The following is a 26,609-nucleotide window of genomic DNA, read 5'->3' on the forward strand; positions in this document are numbered from 1 at the left end:
CAAAAGCTCCGCAATTTAGCATCGCAAAGGCCTTTAGATGATATTGACCAAATATGATGATGATCGGATTAAATCTCTAGGAGGAGTTCGTTAAAGTACGACGCTTGGAAATGTCAAAAAATGACAGAGAAAATTCAAAATGGCTGACTTCCTGTGGGGTTTAGAGCTTAGCTCCAAGAGACTTTTTTGTAGGTCTTGGAGTAATAGATGATCCTACCAAATTTCGTATCTGTAAGTTTTTCGTAGTGGGGGGGCTGTTCTATTGAAATTTTGCAGGTGGCGCTATCGAGCCATTTTTACACGCCCACTTCTGACGCCTATACTACATGTAAATTTTCGCCACTTCTGACGCGTGTGCAAATTTTCATGAGTTTTCGGGTATGTTTAGGCCCTCAAAAATGCGATCCATTTCGGAGAAGAAGAAGAAGAAGAAGAAGAAGAAGAAGAAGAAGAAGAAGAAGAATAAACGGAGCAAAAACAATAGGGTCCTCACACCCTGGTGTGCTCGGGCCCTAATTACTCTACTTTCTTAATAAAAAATATGGATAATTTACTCACCCACATGTAATCCAAAATGTGGATGTCTTTTTTTGTTCAGTCAATAAGAAATTAAGTTTTTTAGGGAAAACACTCCATGCTTTTTCTCAATTTTAAAGACTTTATTTTACCTCAATAGTTTACAGATTAAATGCAGTTTAAAATTTGCTGTTTTGATGCAGCTTTAAAGGGCTCTAAACGATCCCAACCAAGGCATAAGGATCTTATCTAGCAAACCATCATCATTTTTATTGAGAAAAATAAAAAATAAGTACTATCAATCAATAACTTCTCATCTTGCACTAGCTTTGTGTCCCACCAGCGCAATCTAACGTAATGCTTAAGCATGTTGAAAGGTCACACGTGATGCATGCAAAGTGTTTACAAGCATGGAGAAAGAGGAACGTTCAGACGTTGTTGTATGTGGAATGATAACAATTAATGTCTTTATGTCAGTTTATTGTTTAAAATGGTCTGCAAGTGTGTGTTTCACATTTGTGATGCGTGACCTTTCGACATGCCTATGCATTACATGACATCACGTTGGCGCATCACACGGAAAATGCAAGATGAGAAGTTGTGGATTAAAAGTGCATATTTTTTTTCTTGCCGAAAGTTATGATTTTTGCTGGTTAAGACCCCTAAGCATCAGTTTGGATAGTTTAGAGTAGGGCTGCACGATAAATCACATGCGATAGTCATGCGCATCTCATCACCTGCTTTCAGATGGAGCAGCTTTTACTAGACAGAGACGTAGTTCACTGACAAGCTGGGCCATATCGCATACATATTATTAATGCAAATTTTGCCATGATTGTCAGTGATCTATGGCTTTGTGTAGTACATGCTGCTCCATCTGAAAGCAGGTGATGGCGATTTACTACTAATCAAGGAACCGGCTCTACCGACAAGATGCGCAATGACAATCACATGCGATTTATCATGCAGCCCTAGTTTAGAGCCCTTTGAAGCTGTATGCACCCTTTTAAACTGCATTTAAACTGTAAACTGTTGAAGTCCATTAAAGTCCACTATATGGAGAAACATTCTGGAATGTGTTACTCAAAAAAACAAAAACAAAAAAAAATTAATTTCTTCTTGACTGAACAAAGAAACACATAAACGTTTTGGATGACTTAGGGGTAAGTAAATTATCAGGATTTTTTTATTAAAGGAGTAGTCCACTTTAAAGATGGGGCCCATTGACTTACTTTTTTTCCTACTCTGAAAAGTCAATGGACCCCATCTTTAAAGTGGACTACTCCTTTAAGAAAGTGGACTAATCCTTTACTGTATTTTCCCTCCTGACTTTCTTTTTTTTTGCATCATTTTAAAAGTGGATTAATTCTTTAACATAAGCATATTGGATGAAATGCCAGCTGTACGTTTGTACTTCAGTTAACAGCACATCATTAACAATGTAGGAAACTTTATTTCCTTTTAATTCAACTACACTGGATAGTGGAAGTGTCTAAACAAAATTGCATTTAAAGTCTGTAAGTTTTCTAAGAAGAGTGGAAACCTGTGGATTCACTGTAGTGTTCTTTTTCCCTTTCTTCATCTTTGATCCATGTTCCAGGTTGATGTCGAGAAATCATCTGCAAGGCAAAAAAACAAACAAGAACAATCATTATTATGTTGATAAAAAAAATTTAATAAGTCTTCTTATTTTACACAGTAATTAAAAAACAACAAATAAATCTGTATTAATAATTGTGCAATTTAATTGAATTATTTGGTTTAAACAGAAGAAATGGGGGAAGATCAATGTTCTGTTAAAAACAACAAATCACTGGTCAAAATGGAAATGTGACATTGCAAGCATAAAGGTGACATTGTTTTGTAAAGGTGTAAATCAAGTTGCAGGCATAAGAAAAAAGTTTGGCAACATTGAACTGCTAATCTTAAGCGTAATTCATGTCTTGTAAAACTTCATATTTAGGCTAAATAAATATAAACTGTATTCATCTGACCTCAGTTTTTCTGCATTTACACGTTTGGCATGGATTTTTGGGCTGAAATACTGCAAAAAGCATTGCAAGTGTGCAAACAGTGGCATTCTTTCAAAAATACAGTTTTATGAACGTTAAACACAAATGAATCATACAGAATCTTTTTTAGTGTGTAAAACAAACCAGTTTTTATAAAACAATTTCCTGAAATAACTCAATATCTACTGGGCTACCGGATACTGAGACAACTACTGCCGTTATTCAACCAATCATAAAAGAGAAAACAACGAGTCATTAAAAGCCTCATTTGATAGCCACGCCTTTCCACACGCGCTAGCAAGCTCAAATGAGTGAGAGAATTATGACAAAACTGTTAATGTCCGGTTATTTCAGGAAATAGTTTTACCCTCTGTTAGGGTGGCCAAAAGCAATCTTATGCATTCGACGTATGCATTCGAGCAACGCAACTTCCGGAGAACGCACCCGAAAACATGTTCGGGACGTGTCCGGCGGAACTGGCACGAATGGCCACCCTACCCTCAGTATGGAACAAGTCATTTACACATTTAAAAGTGGTTTATTTTACACACCGAGACAGATTATGCGCAATTAATTTGTATTTGTCGTTCATAAAATTGTGTTTGCAAACTTGCAATGCTTTTGGCAGAATTTCAGCACAAAAACCATGCCAAAAGTGTAAGCGGAGAAAAACTGAGGTCAGATGAATACAGTTCATACTTACTTATTTAATGTAAATATGAAGTTTCAGTTTTACGCTTTGCATCTTGATGCAGACCTTCACAATATGTAAAAAAAAATAATTTTAACATATGAATGGGAAATGTGCATCTAACCTCTGAACAAACCCAAGGGTGCATGCCACCGCTTCCAGATCAAGGAGGTTAAAATTGTAGAATGAGGCAATCAGCGTTGCAAGACCAGAGACAAAGTTGCGCTGCTCTCCTTCACACACAACCTGACCGTCCATGCTCAACATCCAGCGCTGGTTGCTTAGAGACGGACCTGAAATTGACCAAAACAAAAAAGATAAAATATTTAAAATAAAATTTGTTTCTATTTTTGTGATGTTATTTAGCCATTTACAAATATAACTATTAAACATAACTTGAGCTCAACCGATGCAAATACAGATATTAGGGGAAAATGTGTATATTACAGGACAATACAAATATACTACAGTATATTGTACTGGTACTGTATACAGTACCAGGCCAAAGTTTGGACATGGGAAGTAAGTTCAAACTTTTGAGTGGTAATGTATATAGAAGTATATTACATACATATACTATACATCACCAAATTTGAGTGATAATTGCAAAAATATGTTAATCAAACACTTTTAAATGATGTGACAACGATGTAATGGAGGTGGGGGTTACAACTAAACTTTAATATCTGAGATAAGTCTGACATCATTTCACTTATAATAACTTTAAAATACAAATAAAACTATATTTGTGATGAATGTAGGCTACAACCACAACGTTTTCATATCAAAGTAACTTAACTTGGTGTATATTTGAGAACAAGCTGAAATGTTTTGTTCTTTACGTGTATTACAAGCTAACTTAAGCTAAATCACAACGCACCGACAGACAGCAACATTGTGTTGTTTTAGGGCAATTCACATTATCATGTTTAGTCGTCAAAAACGAAAGAATTAACAGACAGATAAGTTACAAAAACATCTTTATCAACGTGTCGTGTGCTGTCTGTTAAGAGTTTAGCAAGTTAGCGTAACAACAACGCAGCTCCTAAAAATAGCCAACTCGTGCAAACCGTTCAGAAATGCAATCGAATAAAACAACAGTGTCTTACCGTGTCAATGATGCACAGTCAGTCAATCTTCGTTTATCTTCATCACAGACACATTGTATTCTCCCCGTCTTCTTGCTGCATGCATAATCCTCTCATGTCTGCCGCGTCGTCGTGTAACTTTTAAATGTTCCATGTACGTTTTCACATCACAGGCAGATATAGATTAAAAGTTGAACGCGTTGTCTTCATATCGTCGTTGTTTATATGAATAACCAATCCTAACAAATAAAGGGCGTCCGAACTTCCGAAGCACTAGCTCTGCTTACATTCAAATATTGAGCGCGAAGGAAATCAATCCCACAATGCAATGCTTTTACAGTATTATTCTGTATTACGAATTTTGCATGCTGAAAACAGGACAATTCTGTACATTTACAGACATTCTGTAAATATTTTGTAAATATACAGTCTAACACTGTTTTTTGAAAATACAGTACAATACTGTTAGAAATTCGCTGTAAATTTACAGAAAAGTTTTACAGTGTACAGTAGGTACTATGGGTTGAATTACCATGTACTGTACAGAACATTGCATTATTCATCTATGTCTAGGTAAATACAGTTGTACAGTCTATGGCACCTTTAAGACCAAGACCATCGATCGAATGTCGAGTCAGAGTCATGACCGAGTCCACATCCAGCTTTATCTGGACTTGGTGTTGACTCGGACATCTGGTCTTGGTCTTGACTCAACTACAACTTTCTGCTTTAGTCATTTCATTGGTATTTAACAAATTAGCTGCAAAAATAGGGTTTTCCGCGTTTAAATGTGACTGTATAACGCTGTTTACGTGGCACTGTCACATGCAAGATTTTTTGGCAAAAACCTCCACTTCTAAACAAATCCACTTCTTTGGACAATTGCAAAACAGTTGCAAAAAACATTGCAAATGATTAAAATCAGAGAGTAAAAAAAATGAAGCACACTTTAGGTGGCGCTGTGGTGACTGCCACATTTGAGTTGTTTTCAGATCCAAGTACTCAGAAGGGACCCAAGTTTGAATGTGTTTCAGTCGTTTCATGCACCTTTGTTCATCCAATTCATCTTCCGTACACTTTGAGGACTTTGCTGAAAAATCGAAGGATTCTGCCAACAAGATTAGTGAATGGCCTGAGGCCGGAATTAAGCAAAAGGATTTGATAATATGTGCTGAGAGCAGTCTGTTAATATCATTATCTCATTTTTTTAAGGAGGTGCCATTTAGCTGCCTTTGGATCTGAGCCTCTCATCTATTACTTATAGTTATTCAAAATAGGAAATAGAATGACTGAAATAATTGAATCATATTTGATTTGTGTTTGCATTTTACTGCTCTAATTTTAATGTGCTTTTTATTTGTCCACTAAGTTTTGTGTTTTCATTAGACTAATTGTATTATCACCAAATGACTTGTGAGTAAAACAGCCTCAAACCAGGGATGTATTAATGTGTCTAAAACTTAAAAAATGCTTTCATTACAGACAGTACCTACAGTGGAGAGCATTAAGGCATGTGTGAGTTGTTCAGTGTTTACACAACATCCAGTCTGCTTTCATCTGCTCCATTTTCAAAGACAGCATAGATGTATCCTGGCTATATCTCACAATCCCATGTGAGTGCTTTGGCAGTTGATGAAAAGATTTATACATGTTCATATATATATATATATATATATATATATATATATATATATATATATATATATATATATATATATATATATATATATATATATATTAATATAAATCCATTTCTCCTTTACTTTGCTGAAGTCTGATGTTATGATGGCCTGTTTGAACTCCATTTTTAGGAGCTACAGTACTAGAAATTTGTTGACCACCCAGTTTCACTTTTTTAAACCTCAGATTAAGTAATTCACCCCTAAAAAACTCAATGTAGTAGCCCAATGTTATTTACAAGACCAGGGATGGTTGTAGCACAGGTCAGTTTTACAAGAATTTAAGAGTTAAAACTTTCAAAATCCGTTTTTTGTCATTATCTTATTATTACAATGTTACATACAGTATGACCCTGGTGGAAATCTTACTGTTACCTCATCTCACCCCAAATTATGTTACAAGTAACCCGGATTACACAGTGAATTGTAACATTTCACTCCTTGCAAAGATAACAACTACATCATTTAATAGCAGACACACATTTTTAAAGCACCAACCTAAAGGAACGGCAGATATAAAACACTCCAAATGTTTGTTATTGTAGGTTAGGTATACAGGTAAATATTTTTGTGTACAAAAGTGTTGGCTAATCTTATTTTTTATTAATGCAATGCATTTATTTTAGTCCTGGTTATTATATTCTTACCTGTGTCACCCAGCGCCAATGGCTTTGTATCAAATCAAGTTTCTGATATTGGATTACCACCAAATAACTGTTTTGGGGAAATTAGTTTAGTCCATGTTGCATGGTTTTATTATTTGCCCTTCCTTTAAAATCTGTGCTTAACACTAAGCGCCTTTTCCACTGGGGTGACAGGTTGCAGAGATTTGGTAAAAGGACACCAGTGCCACCATGTGTCTCATTTAAACCTCTGATGTAAGATTCATGCTGTGTGTTGTTTCAGCATTGGTCAGCCACGGGGAGTACAGCTATACGACTCCATTAGAATTCAGAGGCGATAATCTATCACGCAAGAATGGCATTTACAAGCTGCGCATTATGAAGTCAATACTTTCCTGTTTGATAAAATCATTTATCACGTTAGGGTTGATGTGTCTTTTGTCTTGGAAGGAGATTTTGAGTTGCCATAGAAATCCGAGTTCAGAGCGAATGATTCAATTTTCATGTTTTAATTCATGCTCATTTACTTGCATTTTAATTATTTCAGTAAAATGTCTTTTTGTAGTGAAGTGATTACTGGAGTTATTTCATCAATGTACTATTAAAAATCTCCATTTATTCATTATTATAAAAGAAGCTATGTTATGAAAAGCTTTATAAGAAAATGTGGACACTGATGCCACACTGTAAAAAATGCAGCATGAAGTAAAAACCTACTATTTTAAGTTTTGACCTGTGATAAGTTGACATAAATTGTTTAACTTAATTTGTTAAAGGTGCAGTGTGTAACTTTTAGAAGGATCTCTAAAAGGAGAAATGCAATATAATATAAATAACTTTATTATGAACACTTTTAGTATTACACTTTTTTTATTTACATACACCTCGGGTGTAATTACATGGAAGTCGCTGTCATGTTTCTACAGTAGCCTTAAATGGACAATCTGTTTAAAGAGTGGTTTCATCCCTACGTCGTCTCATACGATGATGACATGTTCAGGGTTCCCACACCTTAGTTAACTTCAAATTCAAGGACCTTTCAGGTCCAATAACCTCAAATTCAAGGACTAAATGTGGGGACACATTTCAAGTGAGAGCAAGATTACATTGTGTTACCTTTTAAGATACATTGTTACAGTTCCCTTTCGAGGGAACTCAAGCTGCGTCACTGCGGTGACACTTTGGGGACGCCTCCAGGGGTAAGTGCGTCTGAATGTTTAGATCAAATTCAACCAATGGTGAGGCTTAACGACAGGGTGACGCGGGAGCCAGGAAGTATATCGCTGTCTGAAATATTGCCAAAGACGGCGTTACAGGGACGCAGGAAGTATGGCAAGGGAGATGCAGCGTCTCGTTCCCTTCTCAGGAAACAACAGTTATATACGTAACCCGAGACGTTTTCATGTGTCAAACACAACTATGCAAAAAAGCATTTTGGTATGAATCAACATTCCCATACAGAAGATATAAGCATTTAAAGCGAAGTTTAGCACGTGTGCACAAAAAGTCTAAAATGTTTATGATATTATCCTACACTACACAGGGAATAATATGGATTTTTTTTTTCAGAAAATGTCTTGCATAAAATAGATTCAAGCACTTTCAATGACCTGTATCTATGTATGTATATTTTCAAAAACTGCAGGCCCTTGAATTTTTTTCCACAGATTCACAAACTTTCAAGGATTTCAAGGACCCGTGGGAACCCTGCATGTTGTCCTGCGGTGGCTACCATACTGTATGTGTTTTAAAATTGAGGGGTGAGCTGTTGGTTGCAATTCACAATCTCACCACTAGAAATCCACCACTAGAAATTTGTCAAATCAATATCTGTTGATTTGACAAAAACACTGCATTTTTCCAGTGCATTGCTTACATTCGTATGAATGCCATAACAAAGAATAAAACCAAGCGGCATTTAGGAAAGCACTGCGTTTCTAAACAAAAACTGATTTTAGACTGTACATGGTAAAAACATTGATAGTAATATTGATTAAATAAGTATTTCTGATTGGCAAATGTAAAACCTGACATGTATACAGTATACAGTAACTGCAGCAGCAGGCTTGCATTGCGTCTGACAGTGATTTATAGGTTACAACAAAGCGTATTTGTTTTAATAACTGACATAAATTATACATTGGGAATTTGGAATGAAACTATTTCAAACTTGATCAACATTAAAATCCTATTTACATGAAAGAGTGGCACACTTACACTCAATGGTAATAAATCTCCACCGAGCATAATTTAAACTGCTTATATGACCATTTCATATGTAACATGAATCGAGCATGACTTGTACATGACTAGTAATGCTTTATAAAAGCTTATATTGTGAATATGCAAGATATTTTCAATGTCTGGCGAATAAATCTTAAGCTGGAATGTGACCATATGTGTTTTCGTATTTTGTTATTATCATATTTCTTAAAGACTGCTTATGTGTCCCGCTGTAAATCAAACGTATTTATTTCAGAAGAGATCGAAAAGTGGTTGTGTATGGAAAATTGCCAAGCAATTCAAATAGCAAGTCATGCATTGTGGTGAAGTGCTGGTCTATACTTGGCAGCAAAGAAGCTCAAGCTAGGTGTTCCATATACATGAAATGATTTGTGAAGTACAGGGTGCAACCGGCCTTAGAGCCGAAGAAAAAGTGCTGATGCGTTTCAAATGAGCTGGCAGCTTCTCTAATCGCATTCATATTTTACTATCAGCCCGCGTGTTTGTGTTGTTTGCGATGGAAATGCAGAGACAACACGGGATGGTGGTTTCAACCTCTTTTATTAACACCAAAGCAGGAGAGAAAGGCGAGGACATGAGGAGAGGCTGAGATGGGCTTGTTGCTGCCGCTGGCGGTCCTGCTCTCAGGTCATCCATCCACTAAGATTGCAAAACCCTCCAGTGACGAATTGAAAGAATAGCATTTAAAAACAGAGATTTAATAAACTAACATCAAAGCTTTTTTTCCACGCACCTCCGGGAAGAGGAAGTAAGATTCATTAGAGCCGAGCCCACTCAGCTTAGGCAACCACTGCTTCACACGTTTTCTCAAGGTGCTAAATATAACTAGCTCCGCCCTCTATGGCACACACTTCCCACACATTTTTGTAATAGATGGTTGCTCATATTATGGTGCTTTATGGGTGATAAAAGCTATCTACTTCATAATTCTACTTCCATTATTCCTTGACACGCACTATAATCAAATTTGGGCTGGCAGGGAAATTGGGAGAACTGGGGCATTACTTCTTTCTAATGGGAGTGGGGGACTTCATGCCACGGGTTGGGGCTGGAGATTTGGCGCTTTGAGTTGATGTCTTGGCGGCAGGGGGAGTGGGGCTGGAAGCCTTCGTTTCGGGAATTATAATGGGACCTGTGGGAGGCAAGATCCTCTTGAGCGCCGGAGAGGGTTTGATGTCCGGGATCTTGTCGCCGTGCTTGTACACGCTGACGAGGATGTCGATTGACTCTCCGCCATACCTGTTTTGCACCGTCATGGTGAACTTGCCGGAGTCTTCGAGGGTCACGCCTTTGATGGTGAGACTGGCGAACTTGCTCGAGTCCATGGAGATGACAAAATGATCACTGGGCTCTACTTCCTGATCACCTCTAGACCAGCTGACCAGAGGTTTGGGGTCACCACACACTGTGCAGGTCAAACTAAGAGTCTGGAGAAAATGAGAATGACATTTCAGAAATGAATTATTGAAGGAAGAAAAATGTAGTCATGAGAAACAGCATGACTATATTAAGCTGAGTGTTTCGCTGAAAATGTTTAAATATTCAAGGTGTTACCAATTGAATTATTTTTGTTAATTTTTTCCACCTCAAATTTTTTTACTTAAATTATTTAATTTTTTTATAAATTTAATAAGTAATTATTTTAGGTTTTACGAATTAAAGTACTTTTTTAACTCATTAAACTCACCATTGAAGAGTTATCTCGTCAATTAAGAGAAAACATTTGCCTGAAAAAACATGTTTCTGGTGAGTTTTATGGTAATCTGTAATACCGCGCATATCCACTAGATGGCTAAGTGACCCAATTTATAGAAAAACTGAAGCAAAAAAATATTTACTAATTTTAAACTCTGTGTATGTTTTGATAATCATTCTGAATCTGATCTCTAACAAAATTCCTTTAAAAAATGCAACTATTTCAGATCTTTGCTCAAAAAATTTGAATTTTGAAGAAAAATACCCATATTTAAAAAATTAAAAACAGAGAAAAAAGTAAAGATAGGATGAACGTTTTTTTCCCGTTTTATTTGTTTATTTATTGTTTGCTTGAAAGCAGAGGGTCTGTTATTTATTTGATATATTTGTATGTTTACATATTTTCAGAAGAAAAATTTCCTGGAAGGCATTTTGTGAAAATGCTGGCGGGAAACTTTTGCAAAAAATAAGGCAGGAAATGAGTTAAGTAGAGAACCTTTCACTTTGTACAGTGTAAAACCAGACACATTTCTACGAAGCAGAAAAAAGTATATTGGATATTTTTTAAACATTTTTTGCTAGTAAATTACCTCACAATGTAAAAAGATTGGTTACATTTAAAAATGGTTGTCTTAAAATTTTTATTTTTTCAAATATTTTTTTGAGTTAACTATGTTGAATTAAGTTGAATTTACTCAAAAATTTAAGGCAACCAGATAACTTACTTTTTTAAGTTGAACTTAAACTTTTAATGGGCTAAGAATATATGGGTATAAATATATAAATATTTTTAATGGGTATAAAATATATAAATGGTAAATGGACTGCATTTATATAGCGCTTTCATAGAACAATGGCCATCCAAAGCACTTTACAAATTGCCTCACATTCACCCATTTACACACGACGGCGGTGTCAGCCATGCAAGGCGCCATCCAGTTCATCGGGAGCAGCTGGGGTTAGGCGTCTTGCTCAAGAACACCTTGGCACTTGGTCAGGTGGAGCCAGGGATTGAACCACCAACCTTCCGATTTGTAGATAAACTACATGAACCACTGCCGCCCATATACTCTGTAAAGAAGCACTTGGGATGCATCATATTGGTAGCAAAGAGTGATAAATTAGTACCGCAAATGTACTACTGCTACAAAATGTATGTCCTAAATTGTATATATTAGGACCTTTTTAAAGGGGCAGTACCTGTTTACCCCATTATCAGCGAGGGGCCATCTCTTTTAATCAGTGTATACAGTAGGTCTGCACTTTTAATGTTTTTACCCGTTCTGAAGAAACATTTAGCTTTTTCATAACAATGCCACCAATCCATCCTTGTTGTTATTTTCATTTGCTTTACATCCTTACAAAACTAGCCTTTTCAGTTTTACATGACAGGTTTCATACAGTAGTAATGGACAAACACTGCAGCTCATTTAGGCTTTTACTGATGGGAACTATAAAGGATCATTTATACAGTAGAGAGCCCTCTGGAGAAAGCACAAAAGCACAATGTACGTGATCTCTGTAGATCACGTGAAAGGTCTTCTCTCCTACACAAATTCACCTAAATATTGGCTTTAATGGATTTGAGAGCCGGTGACCTGCTGTGTTTATTTGATCTGAAGGAGAAAAGGATGCTAGGCATTTCCAGCATCGACTATTCGGGCGAATCGTAATCCCACCGATATTTTTTCACAGGCAGAATTCACTGTATTCCCAGTGGGCTTCCTGCGCTTCTCAGCAACGGATTACGAGGGAGAAGACAATGGACACTGGATCTAAGAAGCCGAGGAGTGAGACGCCCTCCAGCACACACTCCCAAAGCTGAAGAGGAAACAATCTCAACGATACACATGCCTGCGGCATTACACATCACTGATGTGTCCCATCCTTTTCATTACCAAAAAACAGTCATTTACTTTGTAATACACTCACAATGGGCAAGCATCCAGTAGGGTAGCTGGATTATGAATGCGGAGCTTGCATTTTTGTTAAAGAGCTTAAATGAACCATTTAAAACCCCTTTTGTTATTTAATCTGCAGTGTCTCCAAATTACTCTTTTGATGTTGGGCTGCTTTTCTAAGCAACATCTACGTGCATTCATGTGAGTATCGTTTGCCCCATGCCTTTTTCGGGTATCTCTGTGTTAAAGTTATGAGGTTTAGTGGGCGAGTTACAAATATGATGTCGCCATAAAGGTGAAAGACTAAATATAACTTTACACAACGAAGATCACTAAGTGATTTATAATAAGGCCAAATCATGCTCTACATTAACTCTTTCCCCGCCATTGACGAGTTAACTCAACAATGAAGAGAAAACGCTTCCCTGCCAATGACAAGTTTTTCCAGCAATCCATATCTCCGCTATTATATACAAATTTTATTGTCTAACACAAACCTCTACAAAATTTTAACAACGCGGACCACAAGCGCTGTGATTGGTCCACTTGGACCCCTCCCATCAATAAAAAATTTGCATTTCTTCATATGCATTTCCGCTTGCCACAATAAAAACAAAGATGGGCCAAGTTGAGGAGTGATATTGAACTCAAATTGCAACAAAAGTGCTGCGTCTCCTTCTTCGTTTGTGGACTGGCCAAGCTGCTTCTTCTTTGGCGGTTGCGCTGCTACTGTGTATTATACGTTTGCATGTGTAATTGCACATGGACACGGACAGAAGTATGAAAACCGAAGCGCGGAGGCTATGCCGTAGGGTGTACACACAACTATAATGAGCCCTTTATTGTCTTATAAATAAACAAACCATTCTCACGGCAGTTCATGATATAGTCACAATATTTAAATCTACTGATTTGTGTTCATGGACACGAATTTCCCCATGTTATCCATGTTAATCAGCATGGAATAGTTTTAGCTGCCACGTTAAAGGAATATTCCATTTTCTTAAAAGAAAAATCCAGATAATTTACTCACCACCATGTCATCCAAAATGTTGATGTCTTTCTTTGTTGATGTCCTTTCAACGGAGTTTCAAAGGACTATAAACAATCCCAAACGAGCATAAGGGTCTTATCTAGCAAAACGATTGTCATTTTTGACAATAAAAATAACAAATATACACTTTTAAACCACAACTTCTCGTTTAAATCCGATCGTGATGCGCCAGCGCGACCTCACCCAATACGTCATGACGTCAAGAGGTCACAGAGGACGAACGCGAAACTCGGCCCCAGTGTTTACAAGTGTTGAGAAAGAGGACCGTTCCTACGTTGTTGTATGTCAACTGATACTAATTAATGTCTTTGTCTCAGTTTATTGTTTAAAATGGTCCGCAAATGTGCGTTTTATATATGTAACACGTGACCTTCCTACGTCATTTTACGCATTTACATTAGGTTGCGCTGGACCGGACCTAAACGAAAAGTTGTGGTTTAAAAAAGCATATTTGTTATTTTTCTTGTCAAAAATGACAATTGTTTCGCTAGATAAGACCCTTATGCCTCGTTTGGGATCATTTAGAGTCCGTTGAAACTCCGTTGTAAAAAACGTGTTGAGTTAAGTATTAAATGTTGGGCTCTATTAAAGTCCATTAAAATGAGAAAAATCCTGCAATGTTTTCCTCAAAAAACATAATTTCTTCTCAACTGAACAAAGAAAGACATCAACATTTTGGATGACATGGTGGTGAGTAAATTATCTGGATTTTTCTTTAAGAAAATGCAATATTGCTTTAACCTTAGTAACGGTCAATAAGACTCATGGGTTGGATTTGCACACCAAACCAATAGAAAAACACTATTTCCCAGAAAATAAACAGCCATAATTAGAAGTGTCGATGGTTTCCAATGAAGAGTAGCCTACAGAATATAAACCAAATAAAAGCAAGGATAAAATCTACTGATTAAATGTTGAATAATGGAGCACTTAAAGTTTAAAAACTAATTAACAAATGAGGAAAAACAATGCTGCGTTCTGTGCTCCCGAATGGCAGAAAGAAAAATGTGGTGCACACACAACAGACACTTAGATTAAAAGTCCTGTTGAATGACACAAAGGGGAAATAAGTTGGGTTGAAAGTCATTCTGAGCAAGATGAAAAAAGAAGAATTTAGTCCACACCTCGCAGAAAAAAGGTACAGACGTTGTCACTGGAATGCTATCTTTTAAAAAGGTCCTGTACCATTTGGGTACCAATGTGTACCTTTGAGATAATGCTATAATGTAAAAGATTATCTTTACCTTCATGCTTGCTTGCGCTGTTCTCGAGTAAACATGTTGTCATCTGTGCTCTGCTATAAGTTCCCAAACTCCCTTTTAGCGATGAAAAACATCCACAGGTTGAGAATCAGGAACGCCATAACAGTTTTTTCCTGACTTGCAGTTTGTGGCGGAACATTTGCGACGAGCATGTCAGCATTATATATGCTTAAATACAACTTCAATGAGGCTCAGCGGAGCGCCACGGGTGTTTGTACAGAAACTGTCATGTGATACAGAGGTAGTGATAAACGCGATGTGCAAACATCTATTTGTGGTGGCCAATTTTAATTTTGTGGCGGACTGAGAAATAAATGAATGTATGGGAATGTACAACAACGCTCTCACTTGTATGAAGTCACAGAAGTAGGCAATGCAAATATAACGACACGCCTATAATCCCTCCCACTCCGAAGTGATACTAAACTCGATGGAAAAGCTAACCAAAGCTAAGCCAAAGTGAGGTAATCTAACCCGACCTGACCCAAACCAAACAGTGGGGTGATACACAATGGAAAAGCGCCATAAGTTAAGCTATTGTCTCCCAAGGGGTTGAGAAAACTCCTAGGAGAAAAACCCTTTGGGAAAAGTCCTAGGCTGAAAAAGCTCCAATAGATTTCATGCCTATGTCACAAACTGCAATGAGACTCTGTAAAAATAAAGGTGCTACAGCGATGACACAGAAGAACCATTTTTGGTTCCTAAAAGAAACATTCTTAACTCTTTCCCCGCCGTTGACGAGTTATCTCGTCAATTAAGTGAAAACATTTCCCTGCCAATGACGCACTCCTGACGTCATTTTTTTTTACGGTAATCTGTAATTCTGCTATTATCCACTAGACAGCACTCTTACACAATTTATTAAAACGGAAGTGAAAACTAATTTTACAAATTTTAAACTCTGTGTATGTTTGTTTGTTTCTGTTTGTTTGTTTTCCCGTTGGTGGGTCCTGGACACAACGTAGCAACAGCAGACACTACTGGAGCGCCCAAGTCTCGTTTTCAGCATGGTTATAGTTGCGCATGGTGAAGACCCTTATTCAGCTTATTCATTTAAGGATTGTAGATATCACAACTCGTGAGATCCACCAATCAGAGAGGCTCCCGAATTTCAAAAGTGTTTTTGTAATCTTTCCGTGGGTGCTTTACCATTTCGGTGGTCACTCGAGCATGGGATTGGCGCCTATGAATAAAATTTATTTTAGTGTGGTTTTACACATGCAAAGCTTAAACCAACCTTCTTTTCCATGATAGTCACAACATCAGGAAGACCACCAACCACTTTACCACGATCTGACAATAAAAACATCATGAGGTTAAATCAAGGAATACCATTACATGTCAGGACCACCAAGTGTGCCAGGAATGACTGAGAATACTCACTCTTTTCGGCAAATGCTTCCGCTCTGAAGGGCAAGAGAAAAGAGAATCGTTACGAGTTCATTACCAGACCTCAATATTTTACCCAAACACTGACATGCAGCACACATGCTCTGCATTGCTAAACATGTAGGCCGTGAAAAGTCACGAGGCAACGTTTATCTTACTTGAGTCTCTGGAACTCTGCATAGGCCTTTTCATAGGCTACGGGTGGAGGGAGAAAGAAATGGATTAAAGTTATAAGCAGATAAAACATGAATACAATAAAAAATAAAAGAAAACCGCCTCTCTCTACTCTCTGCATCTTGTCCCGGAGGCACGGTATAAAAAGAAAATCAGCTCTCATTATTTTAATAGCATTGTTTTCCCGCATGGCTGGAAATAGTTCTCCTTCCTCCACTCATTACTGTCACCATTCGGCAAATCACATGACCTGACACCAGACCTTGATTATGTTTGTCATCAAACAGTCTGTTTACTATCTGAAACCTCTGCCAGTATCTCAACCTTTCATGCTATGATGCTGTTGTTTCATCCCTGGATTTCCCTAAATCCATTTCCTGTTTGTGCACCTGCAACTCTGGCCTTTACTTCCAATTATGAACATGTCCGTACAGGATCAGTGCCTGCGTCTGGTCATAACAAATCTGATGCAAGGTGAAGTTTATTTTCAAAGATAATCTTTTGGAGTGAAAACACCGAGAGACAGAACCACTTTTAAAAACATGAGACAGTTTTTCTTGTTTCCTGCTTTGATGCTGTTCTCATTAATGTTCACATCTGAGGTGATGCAGAGCTGTTGTTCAACGTATTTCACTTGGCACTCCAATTAGTTCAGGTTTAATTGGATTTTTTTATAATGCTGCTTTATAAAGGGGTCACGTCATACATTTTTTTATTTTTATTTTTTTATTTCCCTGAGGTCCACTTATAGTCTTAGTCAAGACTTTTTCAGCCAAACAATTTAGTTTTTATGACCTTAGTCAACCCTCTCTCTCTGACCTTTAGATGTTTATTTTGCTGCTGCTCCTTGTCTTAAATTTAGATGTATTTTCTTGATGAGCAAAATGACCTAGGAAAATAAGTCTAGCTTTAAGACAACAAATATAAACTTGAAGCAAATTAGTGCTTAAAACAAGCAAAAAGTCTGCCAATGGAATACGGAAAATTTTCCTGAAATAAGTTTACTTTTTTTATAAACACTTATATCAAGAATTTATTTCTTATTCCATTGGCAGATTTTTATTAATTGCTTGTTTGAAGCACAATTTTGCTTACGTGTTTTTTTTTTGTCTAAAAACTAGACTTTTTTAAGTGATTTTGCTCATCAAGAAAATATATATTAATTTAACAATTTTTTGATATTTTTTTACTGAAAACAAGAAAAAAATACTAAATAAGAAAGTATTTTTTTTTGTTCAAATGTTAAATATTATTTTTTTTTTGTTTTTTAAGTTTATATGCAGTAAAAGCCCTCGTCTCATGTTAAATAAGCTGTGACAATGCCACATAAGATACACGTTTTAGCTTAGCTTAGCTCTAATGTTTGTTGGAGAGTGCAGTTGCTGTTTTTGGACTTTCCTTTAGAGTCACAAAGCAAGGATTTGGGGTTACCCTTTCAATAGTGTTTACACCGGTGGACACTTTGCACATTTGGACCTTTTACACGCTTGGACTTTTAGATTGTTTTAGATTTCTTTTTTGTATTCCATGCTTTTAACAGTTTGGGCGGTTTCCCGGACAGGACTTAAGGGCGATTTATAGTCGTGCGTAGGTCCTACGGCGTAGCCGGGACGGCGTAGGTTCCGCGTCATTTTTCATTTATACTTGTGCGTCGTCGTCCGCATCGACGTGCAAACACACCCGCAGACCGCTGGTAGGCAGTAATCACGCGTGTAACCACAGTAGCAGCAAAAGAAGTCACAGAAGAAGAAGCTAAGCAAGTTAACCCAGAAACGAAGAAGAAACAGCAACTTGTTGTGTATAATTTGAGAAGACCAGCAATGATGGAAGTAAATAAACAGCGACTTTTGATACAGTTTGAGTTAAATCACTCCTCAACTTGGCTCACCTTTGTTTTCACCGTCACAAACGGAAATACCTGACAGGAGGGGTTCTGGTGGACCAATCACAGCACTTGCGGTCCGCGTAGATCTGACGCGCTGTTAAACATTTTGTGAGGTGCGCGTCAGGCTACGCAGAGCTATGCACAGGCTACGGATGGCCTACGGCGTAGCTACGGCGTAGGACCTACGCACGACTATAAATCGCCCTTAAGTCCCAGACTTACTGTAAATGCATGCTTGAGCTGCTTTTATTTCAAAACACCTTATACTGACATATCTTAACATAGATAGTGCCATTGTTTGTCTCAAGATGCACACCAGGGGCCCGTTTCAGAAAAGTGGTTAAGTGAAAACTCCTAAGAAGTTTCCTATCTCAGAGTAAGTCAACTCAGATTTCAAGTTTTATCTCAGAGTTGGTTGAACCTCCTTTTTGAAACGGGCCCCAGTATAGTTTTTTGAGAGGTTTGTTTGTAAAAACTACTTGCATGTCCTAAATAACTAAGGCCTAGTCCTGGATTAATCTAAAGCCTGTCCTGGAAACTGCCCAAAGAGTTTTAGGGTGTTCTTTTAATTCTAATGAGAATCTTGTAAATACACCTTTAATACAACTGAATTTCTCCTGTTTGTCTCATCCTTTTAACACTATTTTAATCTCACAGACTCACACAGTTAAATCAAACCCCTTTTAACTTTTGTAACTCAGTCGATCAGGCTGATTCAAGTATAGTGTTTATCACACGGCACTTGAATGCTTGATTCTGATTGGCCAGTTGCTACATTCCAAGGTATTTTATTCTGAGATGACAAGAGCCTGAAACTATTAACACACGGTTGCAAATAAGTTTGACGGGTACAGTTTCATTTACACAAAAATAAGGGTATATGTATTTTAATAACAAATATGACATTATATTAACAAATAATTAAACTAAATAGTGTGTTCTTAACATTTGAAAAAAATGTCTTATCTTTAAACCGAAAGTAAACAGGATTTCCTGTTTGTTAAGGTATGCATTTGTTCAAAATGGGCAAATCAAATATTTTAAATGAATATGTAATGCGTCTTACCTTACTTATAGCCATGTAATAAGTGGGCTAATGTACAGGCAGCAGGTTGTTTTTGCGAAATTGCTAAATTATTGTGAAATGTTGCACGTGGGGTCCTGATCACACTATTGGGGCTTATTTCTGCCACAAAAACCTGCTGCCTGCATTATATTGTAGCAGATTAAATTAACCTGCACTGAAAAGTGTCACTAAAGTGCTATTCGCACAAGATTAGTATTATTTGTGGTTTAGAAATTACCAGGTCACCATTTTTAACAATTGTAACTCAACCAGTAAGGCTGATCGTTACAGTGTCTTTGTATATAATCTACAGTACCCGCGAGGTTGCTGTGAATCCATGTTCGGTGTGTATACACAACATTACAGAAGTTCAAAACAAGCCTTTTTTGCAGCTTCTTTTAGATGGTGAGGAAGGTTTGAGGTATGTTTTTATAGGACATCATCTCACTATTTTAGTTTAAAAGATGAATGAAAATAGAGCTTGTCATGGTATGACCCCCTAAAGTTGGCTTATGCTTGGAAATCATTAGTTATCAAGTAATGGCATTTCCAATAAAGCTCGACTCACCTTCTCCAGAGAGATCCAGGGATCGAGAGTGTGTCTTCTCAGGGTCCATAATCTCAATGATGTACAGTCCTTTATCTTTATCAGTAGGCTCAACTATCTCCAGAGTTGCCATTGCTGGATTGCCACCAACACGCAGTCTGTCTGATGCGGTGATTTTAGTTTCCCTGGAATTACAAAATTCAAACTTATTCACAAATGTGCCACATCACATTATCAGGAAACATAAATAACAGAACCAATACAAGTGCATGTGCAAACTTAGGGAATTTTAATGTTATCAACACCATGTGTTCAACGGATGTGATATGACCAGTTTCCAATATATTTCTTAGTGGACAGAAGAATTTTGGACCAATGAAATTTTATCAATAATTATAATCAAACCACTAAAAGATTCATGTTAGAAGTCTTCACGGGTTCACATAGATCCGACCCCCCCCCACCACCGTTTGCCAAGAAAGCTTGTGACAGTGTGGCTGGCGGTAAGTTAATTTTCATTGAGCCAGACCTTTCAATAAATTTTGAATGCACACTGTAAGTGGTACCTTGATGTAAGCGACATACCTTGATGTCGTTGTCAGATAACAAATGAAAAACAATGGCGCATCGGACCAAATTGGTTGCGAGGCCACCAAGGTTTCTTTCTGTTTGACTGGGCTATAAAGATGGCACATACGTCGGTGCAGTTTACATTCGGCTCCAATCGGTTTGCCTTGGTCTTGTCGGGTAAAAAGTAATATGGGTCGTTTCGGGTTTAATAGCGAGAAGACCTCTACCTTATTTGTGCTAGCGACAAGTAACAAACACTCTGTAAGAAACAAGTTTTTATTGCTTGTCACTTTCATTTATTGCACATGGATAGGGCACAGCAAGGCTTTGAACGAGTTCACGGAATGAAAACGAAAACCAAAAACTTTTGATGTTTTGTAAGGAACAGAAACGAAACCAGAAACTTTCAAAAATATATGTTCTGGAACAGAATCGTTTATTTAAAATAATGTTAACCGGTTAATAGCGTTAATTTTTTCGTTCTTTGACAAGATTTCTGTGCAATATGACTCGGTGAAGTTGACTTCCGGTCGTCGTTGACTCATCAGAGAAATTAGAAGTTTGCCAAGAGGTAAATATTGTAGGCTACCAAGTATCTCAATATGTTTGTTTTTTAATACTAATTATTAGTGGTGTAACGGATCACAGTTGATCCGTGATCCGTACAGATCACGACCCACGGTTCGGCACGCATGCGACTTGCGGATTAATACGCAAATTTAAATAGGGTGAAAGTTGATCATTTGCACGTATTTCAAAGGCTTGAAAATGTTAACACTTAAGTGATTTTAAACAATTTAACTGCTAAAAGGTGCTAAAGTGAACAATTTTCTGTACGCACAGACGCATGCGGTTGAATGTCTCCGGTCCAACTTCAATCAAACGTGATTATCCCTATGCCCTTCAAAGATCAGAACTCTTGATATATAAACTTGAGAGAGAGTTGCACTACTGTGTCTCATACTGTAGTCCATTAAAATTAAGGTGACCAGATTTTTAAATGGAAACCAGGGACATTTCCTAGTTAAATGGTGACAATATCATTAAAATCTCATTTGTTGTTATCTATGAATTAAAAAATGGGGACAAAATGTTTTTTTAAGTGTTCTTTTTTATTGTTGTGGGTTCACTGCAAAAATGACTTTCTTCTTACTTAGAATAGAATTTTTGTCTTATTTTCAGTACAAATATCAAAAAAATCTTTAAACAAGATTTTCTTGATAAGCAAAATCCCCTAAGATAAATCTAGCTTTAAGACAAAAAAAATGTGCTTGTGAATTAAAACATGCAAAAAATATTTTTCTTGAATTAAGTAGTGGTAGAATTTTTTGCTTGTTTTAAGCACAAATTTGATCTTTTGGTCTAAAAATTAAACTTATATTCTTAGGTAATTCTGCCCATTAAGAAAATGCATCTTGACTTAAGAATTTTTTTGTATTTGTACTACAAAACAAGAGAAAACTACTAATAAGAAAGTCATTTTTTGCAGTGTTTCTAATTCAATTAATTGAACAATTTCTGTAGCCTAAAAATCAATTTTCTCCCGTTTTTTACACAAGAGATATACCTCATCAAAAATGACTTCTAATGCACTACTTCAGCTGATTTCATAACATTGGAAACGTGAAGAACAGAAGGAATAATGCAAAATGTAAATTTAGCCTACACAAAACAAATGCTCCGTAACATACTGTGATCAGTTCACTTTATTGGTTTATTATTTTAATTTAACATGAGTAGTTAGTACCTTAACCCCTGATAACTTTGACTGTTTTCATTTTTTATGATAATTTGATTGATGACAATGACGCTTTCTCATGTGTCTAGTAGTAAATTCTTCATTGCTAAATCAGTGGCGTGTGCAAGTAACATGTAGCTCGCGGCCCCCTCTGCTGGTGAAAATAATCATTACATGATTGCTCCGGTCTGGTACTACAAACGCTATGTTGATCGGGTTTTTCAGTGTATTTGCTGGTTGTTTTGGACATGCTGTAAAACGGGGACATTTCCGGGGACAGCTTCAGTTGGGGACAGAACACCAAAAACGGGACTGTCCCTGGAAAACGGGGACGTCTGGTCACCTTAATTAAAATACAACTGGCGAATAAAGCACTGAAAAACAACGTCATTTTCACTTTATGTAGTGCGACTGTTTATGCTGCATCTTCTTCCTGAAGCGCCGTTTGGAATTCGTCCTCCGTCCCACAGCTGAGATGGAACGCTATTAACCGGCTCAGGAAAAAAATTTTCGGGAATATTTTTTTGTTCTAATCAGTTCAGGAACATCAATTTTAGGGTTGAACCGAAAACCGGAAACGTTAAAATACTGTTTCTGTTCGGAACGAACCACTGTGAAAAATATTTGGTTCAAAGCCCTAGGGCACAGTGTAAGAGTTTTGAGAAAAAGTTTTATATGCATGCTGCACACAATTCTATATTATACAATGTCGTATATTATTTCATATTAAGCTTTCACGTTTTCTGTCATTTCTTTATTTTTATGGAAAGCTCTTTGAAACAATCGTAAAAAGCACTATGCAAATACATTTGAGTTAAGTTGAGAGTGTAAGACTCTGGTTAAACTCCAGAACTGTTTGTTCAATTGTTTCCCGAAGAGAGTAAATGCTCTTGAAAATATTGAAAGTGTCAAATTAGCATGTCCCTGGTATAAAATTATACACGACGGGTGTTTATTTCTGTTGTGTCACTGCATGTGAAATCCCCCCTGCTTTAAAACCTGCTCTGCATGAGATTCAAAACGTAAACCGGGGGGAGAAAAGACCCAGAATAGCCACTTCAATGCTAATACAGGGACTTGAGAAACCAAGCATGCGGAAAGAGGCTTTTCTCAATACGATTGTATTTCACATGCTACTGGATCACCTCCAGGGCAGAGCATTAGATAACAGCAAATCACAATGATTTGTTTTGCGTCAACATCAGAATGGGAACAGGACGATTCTCTAATCCTGTAATTTCCCATAGTTCAATAATCATTTATTATGTACACCTCACACTCAAGCAGCACAATAATGGAGCAAAAGCCAAAATCATGTTTACAAGAAAAGCCGTTGTTACACCCCGGGACGTGAAAAGGCCCGCACGTTTGATTTACTCTAATGTTTTTTTCTTAAAAAAACATTTTCAGACAGATAAAATTTATGCATACTTATGTTTCCAGTGAATCTTCATCTCCTGTGTGTAATACTTCATATGGCACTGCAGCATAATGCCCTCCGCAGTGCACTGGATCGACAACTCGGACGCGCTGGGTCCTGTTCAGGTCCAAAACAGAAAGGAAAGAGATGTTAAAACTCACCAACACGGGCTGGTTGGACTTAAAGCAGCATTTAAACTGCACCACTGCAATGCACCATGGGCCTCATTTATAAAATGGAGCATAGAAAAGTCAAAAAATGCGCACGGGTAATTCATAAACCGAATGTACACATAGAAAACACCTCACTTTTAGACACAAAACGCAAAAATGAGCTTGAAATTGTGCGCAGTTGAACATTAATTAAACGATGCCTAATTAATATCATAAAGAGCACCTGTCTTGTTATGTTTAAATCCTTTTCGAGCATCAAGAATGGCTTATATTTCCAAAAACCTTCAGCAATCGGACAAGCAAAAGTGCGTACGTCTCCTCAGGCCCTGAAGTGGGGCCAAGCACTTTTCACAGTTTTTTAAATATGGACTTAGCCGTGGATTTTTGCGTACGCACACTTTACTATCAAATCTGTGCATACGCACACTTTATAAATGAGGGCCCATGCGTTTAAGCAAAACTTGTTTGTTATTTAATGAATGGTGTTTAAGGACACAGGGGAATAAAATGAGCGCCGCTTCTTCTCGTAATTACAGCAACAGACGAACAATGCATAAATGATCACATTACAAGTCACATTATTTCTTTTATTTTTTGGAACAAAGATGTATCAAGCTGAAAAAATGTGAAACAGAGCTCAGAGGAGTATAAGAACATTGACTGGGCCAACCACATTGAGTATTGAAGTAATTGTGTATGCAAATACGCATAGTCCTGTCAAGAAGATACCTGGGTCATTTTTCAACCTAAAATTATAAAAGAAAAGACTACTTTTGCATTATAATAAAGTGCTATAATCTAGGCGAGGAGTGGCTATACTTCAAATAAGCTTTTATTGTGTACTACATTTATTGTTGACTCTCATGACAAATTGCATGTGATGCTTCCTCATTTGTTAGTCTCTTTGTAAGCGTTTGCTAAAAGGATCAAATATATATGTAGCTTGAATATGCAGAAAAAAAATCAAAGTCTCCTTACTTTGCCCCAATTCACAATGATAATCTTATAATAATGATTTATAATTTGAGCTTGGTCAGATTTACCGGGAGAAATTTAAAAAAAGTCATTTGTATTTTAATCTTTAAAGTTGCAAAAGATGATCATCTGGCAAATGGCATGTAAATCAGTTTATTACACTCTTACATCTAGGAAATTATTTGTTAAAACGATGAAAGCTCAAACTACGAGCTTGCGCTAAATCAAGTTTATGTTTATATCAGCCGGGCTTTTCAACATCTATAGGGTTTAAATACTGGAGCAGAGACAGCTTCCCTCTGAACTGGTAAGGCATCTTAGTCAGAACAAACGCGGCAGATATATTACTTCAGTTCAGTGTTTCCCACAGGTTTGGCGGCACATCCACCAGTTGGATGGGTGAAAACAGTTAACTGATATGGGTTAAGTTTGGTTATTTTCAAATGTGGATGTAATAGGATGTATTTCTGTCATGTGGATAATGAAAGATCCGCTCTGATGCGGTGATCACAGTCATCTGATTCGTAATGCTGTTTTGATGATCTTGTTAATGTGATGTCACACTAACAAAAGCCCCGCCCACACTGACTGGTTAACTTTTCCCAAAAGCTTTTCTAAATGTGTTTGTTAGCATGTTGCAGCACTAATGTGGCTTAAGATACAATTGTCTCAGACTGTATTCACAGGAATCAGATCTGTTTTTAACCCAATGCATGAGCTTATTTGCATTTTACATGAAAACAGCAGTTTTTGGCTCCCACCCAATTAGGGTCAATTATTTTGAGCTGAAACTTCAAAGACACCTGCTAGGCACACCTGGGTATTATATTACATCTTGTAAAAATGGGGATTTTATTAGCACTTTCCACCAAACTTTAAAAATGTTGCTGCTTTATAATCCAGGGTCACTTGTATGGTAAAAAGTAAAGGTCTTCTCAGGTCCAAAGAAATGTACTCAACCCCAAATGGCACAAATCACTTTTTACCCGAACCCAACGTGCATAATTTTTTTTTAAAGAAAGATCCGACCCGAGACAAACCCAAGAAAATTAGACCGGAGTCCGGCATGTAGGGTTCTAGATATTTAACTCATTCGCCGCCAGCCTTATTTTTTCCAAATGTTGCCCGACAGCATTTTTTTTAATGATTTTTATAAAAGTTTCACGAAATGCCTTTTAATTACGTCAAAAGGTCATGTGTTACATTATGTGAAACACACACTTGCGGACCATTTTAAACAATAAACTGACACAAAGACATTAACTCATTCCCTGCCAGCCATTGTTTGAAAAGTTGCCTGCCAGCATTTTTTGTGATTTTCACAAAAGTTTCACATAATGCCTTCCAGGAAAATTTTCTTCTAAAAATATATAGACATACAAATCTATAAAATGAAAGAACAGACCCTCTGCTTTTAAATAAACAAACAAACAAAAAATGGGGAAAAAAACATTTCATCCTATCTACTTTTTTTTCTCTGCTTATAAACTCTTAAATATGGGTATTTTTCTTAAAAAATATTTTAGCAAAAAGCTGAAATAATTGTATTTTTGAAAAGGGATTTAGTTAGAGATCAGATTCAGAACGATTATCAAAACATATACAGAGTTTAAAATTAATAAATAAAGTTTTGGCTTCAGTTTTTTATAAATTGGGCATGTGCGGCATCTAGTGGATAATCGCTTTATTGTGGTATTGCAGATTAACATAAAAATTAATCAAGAACAGGATTTAAGCATTTTTTTTCTTTTAATTGACGAGATAACTCGTCAATGGTGGGAAAGGAGTTAAAGGCCCTAGGCATTATTTATTTTGGCGGCCCCTCGCACCCCTTGGCCCCTCTAATTTTCAGAATAATATGATAGTGTTTTTTTTCTACACTGTAAGAAAGCATTACAGTTATCAAA

General features: G+C 36.9%; 1 protein-coding gene and 1 long non-coding RNA gene across 2 annotated transcripts in view; both read right to left on the bottom strand.

Moving 5' to 3' along the window:
• Positions 1–1,784: 1,784 nt before the first annotated feature.
• LOC135730514 (uncharacterized) lies at positions 1,785–4,770 on the bottom strand. Its single transcript, XR_010525995.2, has 3 exons — positions 4,329–4,770; positions 3,344–3,512; positions 1,785–2,135 (listed from the first exon to the last, which is right to left on the bottom strand). It is a non-coding gene; the product is annotated as an uncharacterized lncRNA (long non-coding RNA).
• Positions 4,771–9,376: 4,606 nt separating this feature from the next.
• The window catches only part of myom2b (myomesin 2b), a 62,104-nt gene continuing 44,871 nt past the window's right edge, over positions 9,377–26,609 (bottom strand). Inside the window, exons 31-36 of the mRNA XM_065250446.2 lie at positions 23,566–23,671; positions 19,848–20,011; positions 16,313–16,349; positions 16,149–16,171; positions 16,003–16,058; positions 9,377–10,280 (exon numbers count right to left, since the gene is read on the bottom strand). Of these exons, the coding sequence (XP_065106518.1) occupies positions 9,855–10,280; positions 16,003–16,058; positions 16,149–16,171; positions 16,313–16,349; positions 19,848–20,011; positions 23,566–23,671 (812 nt within the window). The 3' untranslated portion in view covers positions 9,377–9,854. The remainder of the gene's footprint in view (positions 10,281–16,002; positions 16,059–16,148; positions 16,172–16,312; positions 16,350–19,847; positions 20,012–23,565; positions 23,672–26,609) is intronic.

This window comes from Paramisgurnus dabryanus, chromosome 20 (assembly GCF_030506205.2).
Source record: "Paramisgurnus dabryanus chromosome 20, PD_genome_1.1, whole genome shotgun sequence".
Taxonomy (NCBI): domain Eukaryota; kingdom Metazoa; phylum Chordata; class Actinopteri; order Cypriniformes; family Cobitidae; genus Paramisgurnus; species Paramisgurnus dabryanus.